The sequence below is a fragment of the Leopardus geoffroyi genome, chromosome B3 (genome assembly GCF_018350155.1).
Source record: "Leopardus geoffroyi isolate Oge1 chromosome B3, O.geoffroyi_Oge1_pat1.0, whole genome shotgun sequence".
In the NCBI taxonomy this organism is placed as follows: Eukaryota; Metazoa; Chordata; class Mammalia; order Carnivora; family Felidae; genus Leopardus; species Leopardus geoffroyi.
The window spans coordinates 42402566-42421048 of NC_059337.1; the positions used below are offsets into that span (position 1 = coordinate 42402566).

The following is an 18483-nucleotide window of genomic DNA, read 5'->3' on the forward strand; positions in this document are numbered from 1 at the left end:
ATTTTGAAAAAAATTGAAGATAATGAAAAACGTCTGAGTTCGGATACCTGGAAACATCAGTTGCCTTATCCAAAGCGTCTTTGTAGAAAAAAGAGGAATCAAGAGAGGGTTTTATATGAGAAACACCTGCTCAACAGAGGAGACATCACTTCTTCCTTTCTCATCCCCTGCCCCTCGGAGGGCACTCACTCACTGGCACAGTCACAAAGCCTAAGATGGAGGTGGAGAGAGGGGAGGGTTTTTTTCCACTCCTAGTGGCTCTCACTATTGTTTGAAGCTAAAGTATACACACCTAAGGATAACTGTTTTCAAGGGAAATTCTCTAAAATTATCTAATTGCCTCACCATCCGCCAAAAAAAAAAAAAAAAGAAAAAAAAGGAAAAAGCACTATATGCCAAGAGAGGACGAGACAGGTTTTAACCATTATCACCAAGATACCTTAATACTGAGAATGGACAAGAACCTAAGGATGATGTAGCACATACCCCCATTTTGCAGATGGGAAAGTTTAGGCAGGTTGAGCACTCCAGCCAATGTAACCAAGTGTGCCAAACATTCGAGCCTGGACTAGAATTCAGCTCTGACTCTGAACTTAGCTTGAAGAGACAGGCACTGAGCACCCAGGAGAAAGACATGAAAAAAACCAATAAGCGAGCAAGCAAAGTCAAGTTTAAAAAGAAAAACTGAGAAGTAGAATTCAAGCTATGCATTTTAAGAATCACTAATCTTCGGGGCGCCTGGGTGGCTCAGTCAGTTAAGTGTCTGACTTCGGCTCAGGTCATGATCTCGCAGTTCATGAGTTCAAGCCCCGCGTCGGGCTCTGTGCTGACAGCTCAGAGCCTGGAGCCTGTTTCAGATTCTGTGTCTCCCTCTCTCTCTCTGACCCTCCCCTGTTCATGCTCTGTCTCTCTCTGTCTCAAAAATAAACGTTTAAAAAAAAAAAAAAAAAGAATCACTAACCTTCACGTTTTGAAAAGGCTTCCAATTATGCTATATATTCTAGTTGCCCACATCTCATCTGTTACTGCTGTCAGCTTTCCTATGTATCAAGTTATGTCAAGGAATGCTACGAAAACATGCATGCCTACAGGACCAGAGAAACATGCAACACCCTACTCTCTTGGTTCAGGAAAATGAGTGTGGGTTTGCTTACACAAAATCTGCCTGGGCTGTCACTGCACGTTCTCCACGTACCAGCATTCAATCACCCGTTAGTGAGCCACAGTGGCCGTAGAACAGATGTTGTATTGTATTAACCGCTTCCTCGGGTGAAAACAACGGGAAAGCAGGACACGGACAACATCCAGAACTCAGGCTCACGTTTTAATATTTCTCCCCAAACAATTTACTCCCACCCCTACCCCATTCATCCTAAACTGGAGCCCTTCTGCAAGTGACAAACAGATTATGTTTAAATCCATCTAATTAACATCAAAGCCAGGCACAAAGTAAGCGCTCAAGAAATGTTGAAGGTGTCGTTGGGTGTTGTGGGCTTTTTGTACTTTGCAATATTTTCTCATTTTTTTTTTCAGTGGGCATATATTACATTCATAATCCCAAAGATACAACACTACTTTAAAAATGTCTATTTAAGCCATCATGTTTATAAATCAATGGGGGCCTGAAGCCTAAGCAAGCTGAAAGGCTGTAGAAGACAGAAGACCTCTTTAGTGGGGAAAGCACATGAAAATAAGCCAGTTTAATCAAATGCCAGAGTCACGACTCTACCTCTGACAACAGAGAAACAGCACCTCGTCTCTGTTCAGCGACAGAAGCACAGCAGGATGTCAGGCACGGCTCTACAACAGTGACATTATTTAAGCACACACGAAAGCACATTCTGTTTCCCTTCTTACCTTGCGGCAGCAGCCAGGAGATTTTTTGCATTGGGGGCTCCTGGATCTACAGAGAGAGATTTGGCAGCTAACAACAGCTTGCTGGATGCCATAGAGATATTCTTGAGGTTTCCAATCACTTGGATCTGGTCTTCTTTTGTCTGGAAAGTCAAAAGGAGGCAGAGTAATTAGGGACTGTCCATTTCTCCCGGGAGGCCTTCAGAGAGCCAGGAGTACCATGTTCGAATGGAAGCAAGTTATGGAGACCGCATGTAGCCCGGTGAGTCTGCAGAGGCCTGAATGGTCGAGAGAGTGCCCAGTGTCTACTCTCCCCCAAACAGATACCCTGACCAAGATGCACGCAACAGGACAGAAATCCAGCCCCAACTGGGTCGGCAGAGAGCTGTGCTGTCTCACAAGGGCAGGCATTAAAAGCGGGGGAGGGAAGGAGAGAGAGGGAGAGAGAGCACATGCACACCAGCGCACAGACCAGGCCAGGATTCCAGCATCCCGCTCAACAATGCTGGAGTTGTCGAGCAGCTCGTACATCTCGGCCTGGCACAAACGACTGCCACTGTCTAGATATTCAGAGCTGACCGCAGCCTAGAAGTTCCTGACTTGAGAGAAGTCTCATTTCTCACCTGGCTTACTTACCACCCGAGAAATAACCATTTGTAGATAACACAGCAAGCAACACCCCTGGGTGTCTCCTCTAGGCAGTTCACAGGAGCTCAAGAAAAAACAGCTTTGCAAGCTGACACCAGACCAGTCATGTCCCCTTGTTCTGAACAAGGGTTTTATCTGTTCATCTCAAGGAGGTAAATTTTAATCATTTGACACTTAGCATCAGACACAATCTCCTCAAATGGGCCGAGTGAACCTCAAATACAAGATTTCTCACCATATTATACCACCTATGAAGCACAGGACACAGAGCTGCCCTCCCTGCAAAAAGCAGAAATAGACCATGAACGCTGCTGCATGATCGTGGGAAAAGTTATCCGTCATCTCTAAGAAGCATTTCACACATAAGCTAATAGCATCTTTAGGAATGCCAGGCCTGTGAGGTCACAGAGTTTCCTAAGCAGCAGAGAGAACGCATCGGTGTGGTCTGCTGACAGGTTCCCTATTCCTGTTTGCCCAGCGGGCCCTCAAGGGTGAACAGTCCATCAGAGGATAGGCGAGGGTCAACCCCAGTCAGCCACCGCCACACTCACCTGAGCCTGGCCTGCCATCTCAATGCCAGCATCCAGAAATTCATCGAAATCATCACTGAACTTCCCAGAGGCTGCGGCCAGCTCTCCGCTCTGGCCCCGGGTGGCATGGACCACTTCCCCAGCAGACTGGTTCAGATCAGCCGCAGCTTGGTTCAGTTCACTCTGGGCCTCCTGGAAAGGCTTCGTGCTTGGAGGTAACTGCAGGGGGAAGAAAGGCATGCTCCTTAAGAAGTTTTACTTTGCGTGGTGGAAATAAGGAAGGCGCCATGGAGGGAAGGAGGGCTCTCCAGGGATGCATTTCCGAGTCACCTAAACGAAAAGGCTCTGGTCTGAGCCCACCTATGTGAAGTATGACCTGTAACATACCAACGTTATTTCATTCACTGAAATTTACTTGAACACCTAGTCAATGCTAGACACAGTGGATTCGAATATGGTCTATCCTCAGGGGCTGTGGTCTCCTGAGTAGCAGAGCCAGGACTGACACGTGGGCAATCTGACTCCAGGATCCATGCTCTGAACCATCACTCTATTTCGGATGGAGCCTCTCAAAGCTTTAGCTTTCTAGAACACAAAAGCAGATGCTGTATTAAACCTCAAATCCTATTCTTCCAAACTAATAGCCACCAATTAGTAACCTTTGCTAACACAGCTTTTACGTGAACCAGAAGCATCACTGGCAGAATTGTCCTAAGTTCCAGAGAGGTTAGGGCTAGGCTCTGTTAGTCACATTGCATATGCGGCTTGCATAGCTGGTATGTGCCAGGCACCAGGCAGAGAAGGGATGGATGAACCAAAGGCCCCCACTGAAAGGGGTGCCCAAAATAGCAAACAGGCTCCAAGGTGCAGTTCCTTAGACAACTTGCTCTCTCAGTGAGCTCTGGACACACATGTCCCTCCACCACCTGCCTGTGACTGCCTGTGATGTCCTGATAACAAGTCAGATGATCACATACCCACCTTTCCTGTTTTCACCGGGAGGATACAAGAGCAAACAGCAACAAGGACTCAAAGCAAAAGTCAACTTGAAAAGCTCCGCCTGGGAACTTTGCTCATGGAAAAGCAAAACAAGGAAAGGCAAATTGAGAGGAAAAACAGGACTCCTAAAATGGAGGTTAGCTGCTCTGAGACCCCATGGAAAGGAGAAGGCTCCTCTCACACCGACGGCGAGCCCAGTCCCCCTGGTGCCCCTTCTCAATGCAAAAACCTCTCACCGAGTCCACAAGCAGCTTCTTGCTGGACTCGCCAATGCTCTTCAAGGCCACGTCCACATCCTTCTGGCCAGGGAGACAATTCACGCAGTTATTCAAGGAGTGCGAGACGGCTTTGGCCACCTGAATACACGGAGGGAGAAAAGGTCTGTAAGAGAGTAGTTTCAGTGCAAACACTTGTGCAGATGTGCTGGGAACCAGCAGTGACAGTGCGCAGAGCTGAAAAGGATCGGGAAATTATCTGCCAGCATCCAGCTGACATTGTTTACCATTAAATCACCTCTTCTAGGCCTCTCACTGGGGTTAACATCCTGTCTTGGCAAAGGGTCTGACACGCTGATATAGTACATCTCGTGCGCACCCCATCACCAGGCTGTCACAGCTCTGTGACTCAAACACAGAACTCTCTAATATTACATCAGATTCTACCACAAAGATATCCACTACCAAAAGAAACACAAAGAGCCCCCTTCCTGAGAGCCCTGTGGAGGCCACCAAAGTGGAAGGAGGCCTTGAATTCTTTGGGTCGCAGGCAGGCCTGTGGCTGATTTCTCTCTGTGACACACAGATGCCATCACCCCCACACCTCACCCTCCTCAAGGGCAGGTGGGATGCTCTGAGCACTTCAGACTTGAACTTGGAGCTGCCCTCATGCTGCCTCTTTAGGATGTCCAAGGACTTGCTGTATGTACTGTTCTGTATCCTTAGGCAAAGGGTAAGGTTTTTGGAAGCGGGCTGTGTCGTGTCTTTTAACCTAAACCATCTTCCCAGTTTCCTGTCTAGAACTTTGCCTAGATGGTCTCTAGCCCACAGGTTTCATTAGGCAGGCAAAGACTCATCCGAAGAGGCAATAAAGGGAGTAGAAAACTTCGAGCGGACCCACTAAGTGGACCTACCTCACCTCCCGGACTAGGAAGAGGAATGTATTTAAGCACACCTGGGCCCCAAGCAAACAAGCCGCATGTCCTGGCTCCCGAAGTTCCAAGGACAGATTTCAGCAAAGGCCCCCATGCTCTCTGTTAACTCAGTTGAGCAGATCTCATATGACGGGGGCTACCAGGCCAAAGTTAAAAAGTGGGTGTCGCATAAGGCCAGCATGGCTATATTACTTGGGAAGGTCTTGAAAACACCCATCGTTGAGCAATGTTCACACCCGGAAAAGAGTGACCACCTTAGCAATGACCGCAATTGCCAATTCCGGGGCCTCACCTGGGCTAGTCTCTGCTGACTCTCAGCATCCCCAGGTGCAATCAGGGCCTGCTTGGCTTCCTGGATGAGCATGGCTGAGCCCTCCATCACGTCTCGGGCTGAATCTAACATGGCATGCGTAGCTGCGGGGTCGCTCGTGGATGCGGCCACTCCACGGGCAGCCTGGGCCAGCGTTTTCAGAGCTTGGGCTGTCTCTCTTGCAGCCACCCCTAGGGATAAAATGCCACCAGACTTTCTGTTAGACTCCATCTAAAAGCCATACTTTATTTGAAAGTCAGCCTCTAGAGCACAGCTTCCTAGAAAGGAGAAGACCCTCTGACAGTGTGTGGTCCAGGTGGGCTCCAAATCACTTTTTATGAAATGTGAATTGCTATGCTTCTCGAAGGAGCAGCCCATACCACCGGCTCTGGGCCAATCCAAGAGACACGTTGTAACAAGTGGCAGGCTAACAGCGATTTCTCTCTGGTTCCTGTCACACACTCTGCTGTGCGTGTCTACGGACCTGTAACGCCAAGTGCAAGGGATCAAGTACACAGATGGACCACTCAGACGCACTTTTCTTCCCAATTGTTTTTTATCAGGGCATGACTTAGATACAATCAAGTGAGCACTCCACATGTGCAGCTCAGTGAATTTTTATGTATGTTTACAGCTACGTAGCCACAATGCAGATGGAGACAGAGCATTTCCATCACCTCTGTCCCCTTCCTCAGTCAATAACCTCTCACACTAGAAATGACCACTCTTCTAGTTAGGCTAGTTTTTTTTGTTTTTTTTTTTTAATTTTTTTTTTCAATGTTTATTTATTTTTGGGACAGAGAGAGACAGAGCATGAACAGGGGAGGGTCAGAGAGAGAGGGAGACACAGAAGCGGAAACAGGCTCCAGGCTCTGAGCCATCAGCCCAGAGCCCGACGCGGGGCTCGAACTCACGGACCGCGAGATCGTGACCTGGCTGAAGTCGGACGCTTAACCGACTGCGCCACCCAGGCGCCCCTAGTTAGGCTAGTTTTATCTGTTCTTCAATCCCCTGTTGATGGAACCACCAGTATGCTGTGTCTGGTTTATTTCTCTGCCAGAATGCTAGGAGTTTCATCCATGCTGTTATATTCATTCCTCTGACTTGATATGTAGTATTTCATTGTACCAATTCACCATTTGTTTATCCTCTCTTCTGTGGGTGGACATTTGGACTGGTGTTTAGGGATACTATGAATTAAGCTACCAAGAAAGTTCTTGTAACTTTCCTGCATTTCTTTCATGTATGTAAGTGGACATAGGGAATCATTTCTCTTGGATATAACCTTGGAGCGGAATTACTGTGTCTTTGAGCAAGTTTAGCTTTAGAGGACACCACAAAACCTTTTCAGAATGGTTTTACTATGACACGCTCCACCAGCAATGTATGAGAGTTCCAGTCGCCCTACATCCTAGCCAAAACTTGCTATTGTTAGATTTTTTTATTTTAGCCATTCTGGTGGGCATATGATCGTAGCTCACTGTGGTTTAACTTTTATATCCCTAAGGAGTAATGATGTTGAGTACTTTTTCATACACTTAGTGGCCATCTGTATATCTTCCTTTGGGAAGTGCCTGTTCATCTTTATTTATTTTTTACTAATTTTTATTTTTCATTAATTTTTTATTTTTTAAATGTTTATTTATTTAAATAACGAGAGACAGAGAGAGACAGAGAGAGACAGAGAGTGAGCAGGGAAGGGGAGAAGAGAGAAGGAGACACAGAGTTTGAAGCAGGCTCCAGGCTCTGAGCTTTGAGCTATCAGCACAGAGCTTGATGAGGGTCTCGAGCTTATAAGCTGTGAGATCATAACCTGAGCCAAAGTTGGACGCTTAACTGACTGAACCACTCAGGCACCCCTGCCTGTTCATCTTTCAACTCACTTCTAAGGATGATGGGATGTGCAGATCAACTATGAATATAAACTAGTTGTTAAAAATTATAGTACCATCTGCCATAAAATGGACACGAACGTTCCTACGTGGCACTGAGGGCCTGGCATAGCCAAGCAGAAGATGAAGGCTAAAGTGCCAGAGCATGTAACAAGAGAATCTGGACACCCTGAGAAATGCAGAAGAACCCACCTTAAAGCAGATCTCACCCAACTCCTTCATAGAGGAGGTCTAGCACTGAGGGGTATCTTGTCTGTGACACACTTTCAGAGGCAGTGCCGGGGCTAGATCTGAGGATGCTTAAGCTTCTGGGTCAGACTCTCTGCACAGTGCTCTTTGGGGTAGAGAACCAGGAGGGATTCTTGCTGGAACATACACCATCTGCGTGAAACTGACACACATCAGTTTCTCTTGCGCTCAGCTTCGAGGTGACGATTGTCTAAAGCTTCAGCGGGATGGTCTCTGGGCGCCTCTGAAGGGGGCCTTTACCAGCCGTGGCTTCTGCTGCATCAGCAGAAGCAGCAGGTGGTCGTCTCCTTTTGGAGGATGGGGCGCCATAATACAGTAATGTGCGAGGCCCTGCATCCATAAAACAAGGCAACTTTGCAGCGCGGCAGACTTGCGAATCTGTAAATATTTAGTAAGTCACACAGCTGGGACATAACTCTACAATCTAATCAGGGCAAATTACAAAGCTGCCAATCCACCGTTTATCACCCGGCACTTCTGAATGCAACGTGTGGTATGAAAGAATTTTAAACAAAGTGTTTTTTTTTTTATGGCAAAGGGGAAGCCCAGAAGAGAAAACACAAAGATAAATAAAGCGAATGTGAAGGAGAGAAACAAGCGGAGTGGAACAGTCAATTCCTTTTTATGTTTAAGCTTCTGGCACAGGGTTGAAGCATGCCCTTGCTCAGAAAGGCACCAGATGTGGTTAAGGCCTCATCCACCTCTGGCTCTGCAGCTGATTAGCTGTGTGGCCTAGACTGCTGCCTTTTCCCTCAGGGCCTCGGTTTCCCACCAGTTTTAGGAGGCTGAGATCACTGCTCTGTTGAAAATTCCAGGCTGTGATTTCTCGACATCTCCCCTTGTCTTCCCATTTATGATATAGTCTCCTGAGTCCATTTCTATTTGAGCTGTATACGACTTTGAGAGAATGAAACATTTATCACGTACAATTAGAAAAGTCACATTTATGCAAAAATCATTTACTGAAAAACCTTTTACAGACCCAGACATTTTTTTTTTTAAAAAGGCAGAAACCAGAGGAGCTGAATGCCAAGAGCTTAGGCTAGTCTATCCCATGTGTTTTCTGCTGAGGAATCACTATGAAATCTCAAGGCACCTCAGGGATCCTCTTAGGAGGAATCAGGTTTCCAAGGAAGAGGAAGCTACACCATCAAAGGAATGGAACAAGAGGCCAGGAGCCCGATGAACATCTATGGCTATATACAGCTTAGTTCACAGCAACATTCTCGATGGTAATGATGACATACATTCATCAGGGTCAGGTCTGCAGGCAAATACCACCCTCCAAACAAAAATGTTCATATAGTCCAGGGTACATTACACAGCCAGAATTGCCAGTGGGCAACACAAAAGCAGACTAGAGTCTCAACGACCACAACGCTTTGAAGCCACAAATTGTTTTTACGGTATTCTTGCTATCTGGATCTTAAATTATGTTCAGGAACAAGCATTAAGAAGATTCCTCAGTGATCAGCGATGCAGTGAAATTCTCTGTAATGGCAGCCACCGCTGATTAGAATTCACGTAGGTTGTGTGTAGACAGCAGTAGATGACATAGCAAACTCACACGGTAAAAACCTGGTATGACACAGGTTTTTAATCTGTCATACAGGATCTGAAAAGAGGTCTATATGCCACCATATTCAGCCAAGCAGAAATGTGGTTTGGATACATTTGGATACCAGCCCAACAAAAACACATCTGTGTTAGAATCTAGCCCAGCAGCGGCTGAGACCCAGGGAGACGCTGTCCACACGTACGTTCTCTCTCCTTCCCTACCAGCCATTTTGGAACTTACAAGGACTTGCCTCCAACAAGAAGAGTGACCCTGTTTTTCCCAGAGCCAATGGATGCTTCCCCTAAGCCTTTCTCTCAGGCAACTTTCTGGGTAGCAACTACCTCTCTGGCTCTAGACACCTCCCGTTCTCCAGGTTTTCTTGCTCTTTCCAAGGCTGCACATTCTCACTTCTTTCAAACATCTCCTTTGCTGCTTAGCCTTCTTGTTAAATATTTGCGTTATCCAGAGTTACTTGTGATCATTTTTCTTGCTCTACCACTCCCTCTCGGCAAACTTGTTCATACTTCTTCAGTTTCAATTGTTATCATTGTATTCAACAGTTAAGAAACATCGTCTCCAGTCGAAACTTCTCTACTGAGTTTCAAAGGCAAATATCTAGCTGCCTAATGGGCACCTTGACCTGGAGATGCTTCAAACTGAATACATCTATAGTTGAATCTGGAATCCCTGAACTCCAGCCCACCATGCCTGCCCATGGCCCTGTGCTTCATTCAGCTCTCAGGCCAAACTCTTGAGTGGCCATGTTGTTTTCCTTACTTCCATCCCTGCCAGTCCCTGACCAGTCAACCAACAGCTGTCAGGTCTCTTTTTCTTTAATTCATCTGTTCATTTCTTCTGCAGGCCACTCCCATCTCTCAGGTGGATGAATGCAGCAGCATTCACCCTCGTCTTCCTGCCTCCAACTTTGTTTCCCTCACTTTATCTGCATAGGAGAGGAAGGGCAACCTATTTAAAAGGCAATCTAAACTGTGTCCATGGATGAAAACTCTTCACTGTCTTCACATGCTCTTAAGTTTTAAATTATTTAAGGTGGCTTACGAGGCTCTTTAGGAGCTGACCCAGTCTCCCTTTCCATCCTTAAGTTTTTACTCCTCTCCTGCTTGCCTTTTGCCTGAACCCTCCTCAAGGTCACTTGGTCAGTCTTTTCTCTTCCCTTTGGGACTTGATACACACTGTTCCCATCCCCCCAACCACCCATTCAGCGCCTGCCAAAACTAAATGGTGCTACTTCCAGGCTATTTTCACACACAGACTAGACAGTCTGTCATCCTAGATGTTATCAGTATCAAATGATGGGACTTATAAAGGAGTCTTCCCTCCATTAAAGAGGCATTTCATCAGCTGTACCAAGCTTGGCAAGATTCCAGAAAGGTGTAGAATTTCTTGAAGCTTGCATCTCCCACGTACCCTATGCCTTGTAAGAATTTATAAATACTTTTCCTTCTCCTTGAACACTAAATGAATGCTAAGCAACCCTTAAAACCCTGATCAGGTGGCCAGTTCTCTTTGACAGCTTCTCTTACTCTCCCATTAGGACAAAATTCTTATTATTGCAGGTACTGTATTATACTATGGAGAACTCTTTTTGCACTCCTATTGTGCTCTGTTTTTAAAGTAATAAATACACAGAGTGTTAAAAAAATCAAAGAGGACCTTGGTTATCATAATGGCAGAATAACTTATTGCAGATAAATTCCCCCTCATTGGAAAAATCATACAAAACATCTATTTGATGGCAGTGGAGAGAGACTAAGGCACTAAGAGGAATAAGATTTTATTTTATTTTAATTTCATTTTTTAAAAGATTATTTTGAGAGAGAGAGAGAGAGAGAGAAAGAGAATGAGAATGGGGGAGGGGCAGAGAGAGAGAGGGAGAGAAAGAATCCCAAGCAGGCTTTGCACTGTCAGTGTGGAGCCTGATGTGGGGCTCAAACTCACGAACCTTCAGATCATGACCTGAGCTGAAATCACGAGTCTAGTGCTTAACTGCCTGAGCCACCCAGGCATCCCAAGAGGGACAAGATTTTAAAGAGAAAAAAAGCACAGAGAGGGAGGTACAGTGCCACTTTTCCCTTCAAGGCATTCCTTAATTTGTAAACTGTTGCCCAGGAGCTGAGCAAAACTTCCTGCAATCTCATGGGGCTGGGAGAATTAAAAAGGACAGTTGGGAGCCCATGAAAGGCAATGTCCTTGGTAAACATCACAGATGCTTTGATGGGATGCACAAAGGGCTATCCCATAATAAACAAACTGGAAATAGACCACACAGTTTCCAATCAGCTCAGTCCCTGCCCATATTACAGTGATCTGCTTAGATGTTCACTACATGCCAGAAACAAAGAATAATCCTCTGTAGGGAAAAAAACACAATTCAGAGCCTCAGACCATCTCTTCAATTTAAAGTATCCACGTCTAGCATTAGATGAAAAAATATCAGCAACAGCAGGAGGTAAGACCAACGGCTGAAAACGGAGAAAAATGACAATGAATACAGGCCCACAGGTGATCCAGATATTGGAATTACTGGACCAGGACTTTCAATAACTTGTGATAACTATGTTGAAGAAATTAGATGGCAAGATAGAAAATTTCAGCATCCAAAGTTTGGAAAGTGCAAGAAAACTATCAAGAGGCTTTTATCAAACTGAAAAATGGGACATTTCAAATTAAAAACTCAGAAGAGGCTAAAAGCAGAGTAGACACAGCTAAGGAGAGGAAGAGTGACTGCAGACTCATCAAAGGAGAATGCTGAGAAAAACACATGGGGAAGAAAAATCACAGCAAACATGGGAAAGAAGAAGAGGTACGCTCAACAGTGGAAATGCCCCATATAGACAGTAACTGGAATCTTCAGAGAAGACAGAAAAAATGGGGCAGAATCACTACGTGAAAATACAGTGCTTGAGAGATTTCCAAAACTGACGTAAAATAACAAATCCCATTCTCAAACAGTACTAAAACCCAAGGCAGGATAAACACACAATAAAACTTCTTTCATTCAAAAAGCTAGTAGAGGGGCAAAAGAAAACCGTATTACCTTTACAAAAGGACACTGACAGCTGACTTCACAACAGAAATCAAGAAAGCCAGACGACAATGGAATAACATCTTCAAAGGGCTGGCATAAAATAAGTGCCAACTTAAAATTTTATAAATGAAATTACCCACCAAAAATAAAGGCACAACAAAGGTGGATGCAGACAAAAATGGACAGAATTTGTTACCAGTTGACTCGTACTAAGGCAAATGAAGGGACTTCTTCAGGCAGAAAGGAAATAATCCCAAGTGGAGGCACATGGGAGAAGCAGGAAGGAACAAAGAGCAATGGGAGGGGTAAATATGGAGGTGACTCTAAATGGATACTGACCAAATGAAACAATATGGAGACTGTATTGAGAAGACTGATAGATCTGTGTAATTACAACACACAAAAATGACAATAATGAATGAGGGGGAAGAAAGGTGAAGGGAGTTCAAGTGTTCCAAGATCCTTGTACTGTCCAGGAAGAGGTGAACATACTAACTCATGTTAGACTTTGAAAATCATAGGATAGTCAATGAATATACAACTAACAAGCTCGTCAAGGGCAGACAGAATGTAACAGATACATATGAATGTGAAGAAAGGCAAGAAAGGAATCCAGAACAGGTAAGACATTCAGAAAACAAATAGTAAAAGGCTAGATTAAAATCCCAATACGTCAGTCATTACATTATAGGTAAATGGAACAAAGAGTCCAGCTGAAAAAAAAGATTGCTGCATCAACAACCCCTCTCTCTGCAAAACAGAAAATACATGATGCTTATAACATACCAGTTAAACAAAAGCATATAGCAAAGTTGACAATGGGACAAAACAGATCATGCACACCCTAATGAAAACAAACGCACAAAACTATATACATAGAACTATAAAACAGTATTAAAAAGAAAATCTAAGTGCAAGGACAAGACATATTCACAGATTAGAAACCTCACTAATATAAAAAGCTTCCTTATCCCCAAATTGATTCAATGTAACTCCAATTTAGAAAAAGGAAAAAATAAGCAGGTCTTTTTGGGGAGTGGAAACTGACAGGCTGATGGTAGAATTTGTTTGGAAAGGCAAAGGGTTAAGAAGAGTCAGCACTTAAAGTCAGAGGACTTATATAACCAGATATTAATACTTAGTATAAAACCGCAGTAATTAGCAAAGTGTGGTACGAAGGTAGGGAGAGGCAATTAAGTCATTGGAAAAGAATCTAAAGATCAGAAACTGATTCTCATAAAAGTTCCCTTAACTAATGACAGAGAAAACTGGAGACTTCTGGGGATATGATGGTTGCTTCAACAAGTGGTGTGGGATATACCACTTGTTGTGTTTGCTCACGTACAAAACTCAATTTTAGATGGATCGTACTTCTAAGTATAGAAAGTAAAACAACAAAGCTTCTAGACAGCGACAGAAAAGAGTACTTAATGATTCTGGAGGTAAAATTTTTGCAAAGGACACAGTGACTAACCTTAAGGCAAAGAGTTGTAAATTGAACTACATTAAAATTGTAAAAAAAAATCTATTCACCAAGGAACAACTTTGAGAGCAAAAGGTAAGCTCCAAGATAAAAGATACATGGAAATGAAAAGGACTTCCTACAACAAATACAAAGATAAACAAACATTAAAAATGCAAGTTTGAGTTATTTTTGAGAGAGAGAGAGAGAAAGGGAGGGAGGGAGAGGGAGAGAAAACGAGCCAGGGAGGGGAGAGAGAGAAGGAGACACAGAATCCGAAGCAGGCTCCAGGCTCTGAGCTGTCAGCACAGAGTCTGTTGCGGGGCTGGAACTCAGGAACCATGAGATCGTGACCTGAGCCAATGTCGGATGCTTAACGGACTCAGCCACCAAGGTGCCCCTCAAAGTTTTTTTTTTTTTTTTTAAAGAGCAAAAGACATGAACAGGCACTTCACAAGATATCCAGATGGCCAACTAGTATATGAAAAAATTCTCAATTGCACTGCTTTTCAGGGAAATAAAAATCAGAACCATAATAGGATACTACACCCACTCAGCAGAATGACAATGGCTGACAACAGAAAGTGGAGACAAGGATGTGAACAGCTGGAACTTTCATACACCAGCGCCTGAAGGAAGGTAGCTAGAGCCAAGCACAGCCTGGCACCCAGCAATTCCATTTCTAGGTATCTATTAAGAAAATGCTTATTTATGCCCACTAAACAGCATGTCCTAGAACTGTCCACAGCTTTACCCATCAAAGGGATCAAGTCTCAAATAGATATGGTCATCCAATAAAATATTACAGGAAGCAACAGAAATGTAAGAACTGCTGCCTACATCACATGAATCTCACAACGTAATGCCTGAAAAGACAGCGAAGACACAACAACACATCTGCATGATTTCCTTCATAGTTACAAATAAGCAAATCAACTAATGCTGTTACAAGTCATGGGTGTTTACCTCTGGGAGACAGGAGGGAATATAATGAGGGGCAGGGAGCAGAGGGCCCATGTGGGTGTTGAAAATGTCCCATTACTTGATCATGGTGGTGATGTTTTGGGTGCGTTCCATTTGTGATAACTCATGAAGGTCTACATTTAGGACTTAACGCTCTCTTCTAGATTTATGTTATACTTCACTAACAGTGTGTGTGTGTGTGTGTGTGTGTGTGTGTGTTCCAAAGGCAAACAGTACCACCGTGTAACAAAACCAACTATTTATAACTACTCCTCCCCATCCCAGAGTTCCCCATTCCTCTCCTAGAACCACTTCAGATCTTTGAGCTTTCTTCTGACACATTTCCTCTTTCCAATAATGGGCTTATAATGAAACTTCTTGATGTTTCCATTTGAGGTAGCTATAGACTTCCTATTAGGTCTTCTTCCTACTAGGGAGATGTTTCCTTATATCCTGGTGTTTTTCCTAGAGCTGATAATTACACAATCTGTTTCTTATACAGACTCCTGTTTAAGGGTGTCTCCTGCCTTTGGGGGTAACTGGTATCTCCAATAATCAAACCTTCCCACAGTTTCACAGTACAAATCAGCTTGTTTCTTGTTGGCTGCCCTATCCTGGGAGGCCTTTAGTTCACTGGCTCTGTCTGCTACCACTCATCTGCCTCCTTCCATGTTTGAAAATTTCACTCAAATCTTATTGTCATCTTCTTTTCCTTTTTTTTTTTTTTTATTCCTTTACTTTACTGGGATTTCAAGAGTCCCACATAGATAGTTCCAGAAGTTTATAATTACTGTTTGCTTATAGACTAGTAGGGGTGATCCACAAATAGTTTGGAGTGATCATATTGGATTCGTCTTATATGAAGCCTATTAACAGTATGAAGCCTCGTAACAAGCAAATGGAAAGTGCTTGAAAAATCTGTAAATCGCTGTTGAAAAACAAAGTCAGGTTCATGGTCAAGTCCATGAACACCAGCTGCCATACCCCTCAGCCCACACCCAGGAGCCTGCACCTGGCCACAGGGAATCACAAAAAGAGTGAGTCTCACCTGTGTAGTGCTCATTGCCTTGCGCAGCACAGGTTAGGAGCTGAGCCATGGAGGAGCCCACTGCCTTGGATGTACTTCCCAGGTCTTGAGCACATTTTTCCAGCTATAAGAATATCCAAAGGGGAAGACAGCTTAGAAGAAAAGAAACATACACTGAAGTCTTAGCATAAAAACAATGCACATCAAACGTGGGCCTTAGCTTTTTCCCCCCTAATACCAGTAATGCTGAGTAGGGTCAAAGAGGGGAAAAAGCCCATGTTTCAGAACAAATTTGGGTTCATGCTCCTGCCCTCTACTTCCTTCCCCCACATGCTGTGAGAGATCGGGCAGGTTACTGAACCTCGCCATGCCTTGGTTTCCTAAGGAGATCCTAATGCCTAAGCTCAGAAAGTTCTCAGAATCAATGTAGGTACTCAACAAATGGTAGCTATTAGCATTATGCCTTTTGAAGCTAATTTAGAAAATCTGCAACAAATCCTTAGCGAGAATTAATTATGCCTTGGCAGGAAGTGGGCAGTCATCCAGTGGTACCACCTTCCTGGTGTGTGGGACCGTTAACATTGTTAATTTCAATCTTTATACTTTGAGGAGTTCTAACCAGAAGGAAATGTAATAGAAAGAGAGGTTTGCCGTGGTAAATGAGATTATGAAAATGGGCGAAGTGCTTGCTTCCCGTGAATAGCACATCATGTTGCTTTGTAAAATGAATAAATAATTCAGAGAACAAAGTTACTGAAGGTCCAGGGTATGGATAATTATTTGATTACTAGATGAGGACAACATTTTGGAACAGAACCTCCAGGCACACCGCAAGAGTGCAGAAAGGCATCAGAGAGCATGTGCATTTTTTAATTCCACAACATGCTTCCCGAAAGGCAGTGCCTTCAAATAAAAAAGAGCCTGGTCCATTGCAGCCAACAATGTGTTATAATGCTGCACACACATTCCTTTGGGGCAAACAATTTTCTTAAAAATTACATCGTGTTTGTTGCATTCTAACTGACCAGTTGATTTACATAAAAGGCAGGATTCCTGCCATGTCAGCCTCTCTTGGGCTCCCTGGAGCAAGAGTTTGTAAAGGGTCATGTGGACCACATTACAAAGCTGCTGGCCCTACAGCCAGTCCTGATTCATCATTAGCTAAGCGACCTTAGGTGACTTAACTTCTCTGAGCCTGAGTTTCCTCGTCTTTACTACTTCGCAGTAGCTTGATTTCACACATATTTTCTGAGGGCTTCGTATGTACCAGGCATTGTTGCATGGTGAATTTGGTGCTTTTTAAGTCTCCTTCTAAGATTCCACAAGTTTTCAGTTCACCCAAAGAGCAGCAGTAGTCAAGAGTAGAAGCTCTCAACATGAGCGATCAAAAGCATGGGTTTTTGAGTCCTATAGGTCTGCATTCAAACCCTGGTTCTACCACTAGCTGGTAGATACCGCACAGAATAGTGACAACCTACCTCCACACCTCTGGTTTCTCAGCTGTAAGATGGGATTAACAGAACTCGTTCATTAAGGTTACAACTAGATTGATTTTGTGTGTATACAGTGCTTACGAGGTACTTAATAAATGGTGGTATTTATTAGCAATGTTCAGTAATGTGGAAAAGGAGGTACGTACAAACGAGAAGACCTGGTAAAAATCTTAGCCAAGAAATCCCTGACAGGCCTCAGGAGGTACCATAACATCATCAAATTAGATCTCTGTTGCCATCATTCCACTGACTGTTGTGACTGTACTGTATTCAAGTTCTTTGTCATTGTCCATCCTAGTGACTTGCACTAAGGAAATGTTTTTTCAAATGACTATTGAAAGTATTTTCTGTGTCAACCTTAATAACATCATTGGCATCCATTTCATAGATAAAATATCTGAGACACAGAGGAGATCCAAGACTTATCTAGAGCTAGTAGAGGATATAAGCTGGAGCTAGATGCTAGAACTCCTACTTTTTCAAAATTTATTTTATAAATGTTTATTTATTTTGAGAGAGTGCAAATGAGTGTGAGTAGGTGAAGGACAGAGGAAAGAATCCCAAGCAGGCTCTAAGCTGTCAGCACAGAGCCTGATGTGGGGCACAACTCACAAAGCCTGAGATCATAACCTGAGCTGAGCTAAGAGTCAGGACCCTTAACTGACTGACCGGCCCAGGCGCCCCTAGAACTCCTAAATTTTAAAATCTAGCTCCTCTAGCTGCAATGGACATTCTTTTTAAAAAATGCTGTGGGTTCACAACATGGGACTAAAACACTAGGATGTGTCTTGTTTGTGAAAAGAGTAATGATCATTAACAGACACTCGTTCATTCTCAGCCAAACCTCAAGCCACACAACCATTACCAGAGGCCCCTTCAGGGCCATCTTTTACTCAACCCAGTGCTTAAATATGGGGCTATTTTAAGGCTTTGCCTTCAAAATGTCAGAAATTCAAGCACACCAACTCCAGCTTCTAAAAATGCCTCACCGTGATCGTACCATAAGGCAGAGTCCCACCCCCCGTGGGCTCCAGCATTTCCTTACCGTTTCCCCTGGAAGGGGTTTCAGTTGACTCTCCACAGCAGCCATCTTGGCATCCTGCAGTTCATTCTTAAGTGTCTGCACGGTGCTCAGGGCTGAGTCAATTTCCATCGGACCACAGGCTTCATGGGCCTGTCAACAGAGTTGGGAATATGTGTACCAAGGCTGCCGAGGAAAAGCGTCCCTAGTACTTTGCAATGTACAAAATGCCTTTCTGGATGTACCCAGAGATTCTTCAACACTGGCAACAGGAAGCA

General features: G+C 44.1%; 1 protein-coding gene across 13 annotated transcripts in view; it reads right to left on the minus strand.

Moving 5' to 3' along the window:
• TLN2 (talin 2) overlaps positions 1–18483 on the minus strand; it is a 437549-nt gene that overhangs the window by 109397 nt on the left and 309669 nt on the right. For all 13 annotated transcript variants that reach the window (XM_045449534.1, XM_045449533.1, XM_045449530.1 and 10 more), the window contains 6 exons: positions 18230–18358; positions 15713–15815; positions 5474–5682; positions 4268–4387; positions 3054–3251; positions 1858–1997 (listed from right to left, as the gene is read on the minus strand). In XM_045449534.1, coding sequence (XP_045305490.1) covers positions 1858–1997; positions 3054–3251; positions 4268–4387; positions 5474–5682; positions 15713–15815; positions 18230–18358 — 899 coding nt within the window. The remainder of the gene's footprint in view (positions 1–1857; positions 1998–3053; positions 3252–4267; positions 4388–5473; positions 5683–15712; positions 15816–18229; positions 18359–18483) is intronic.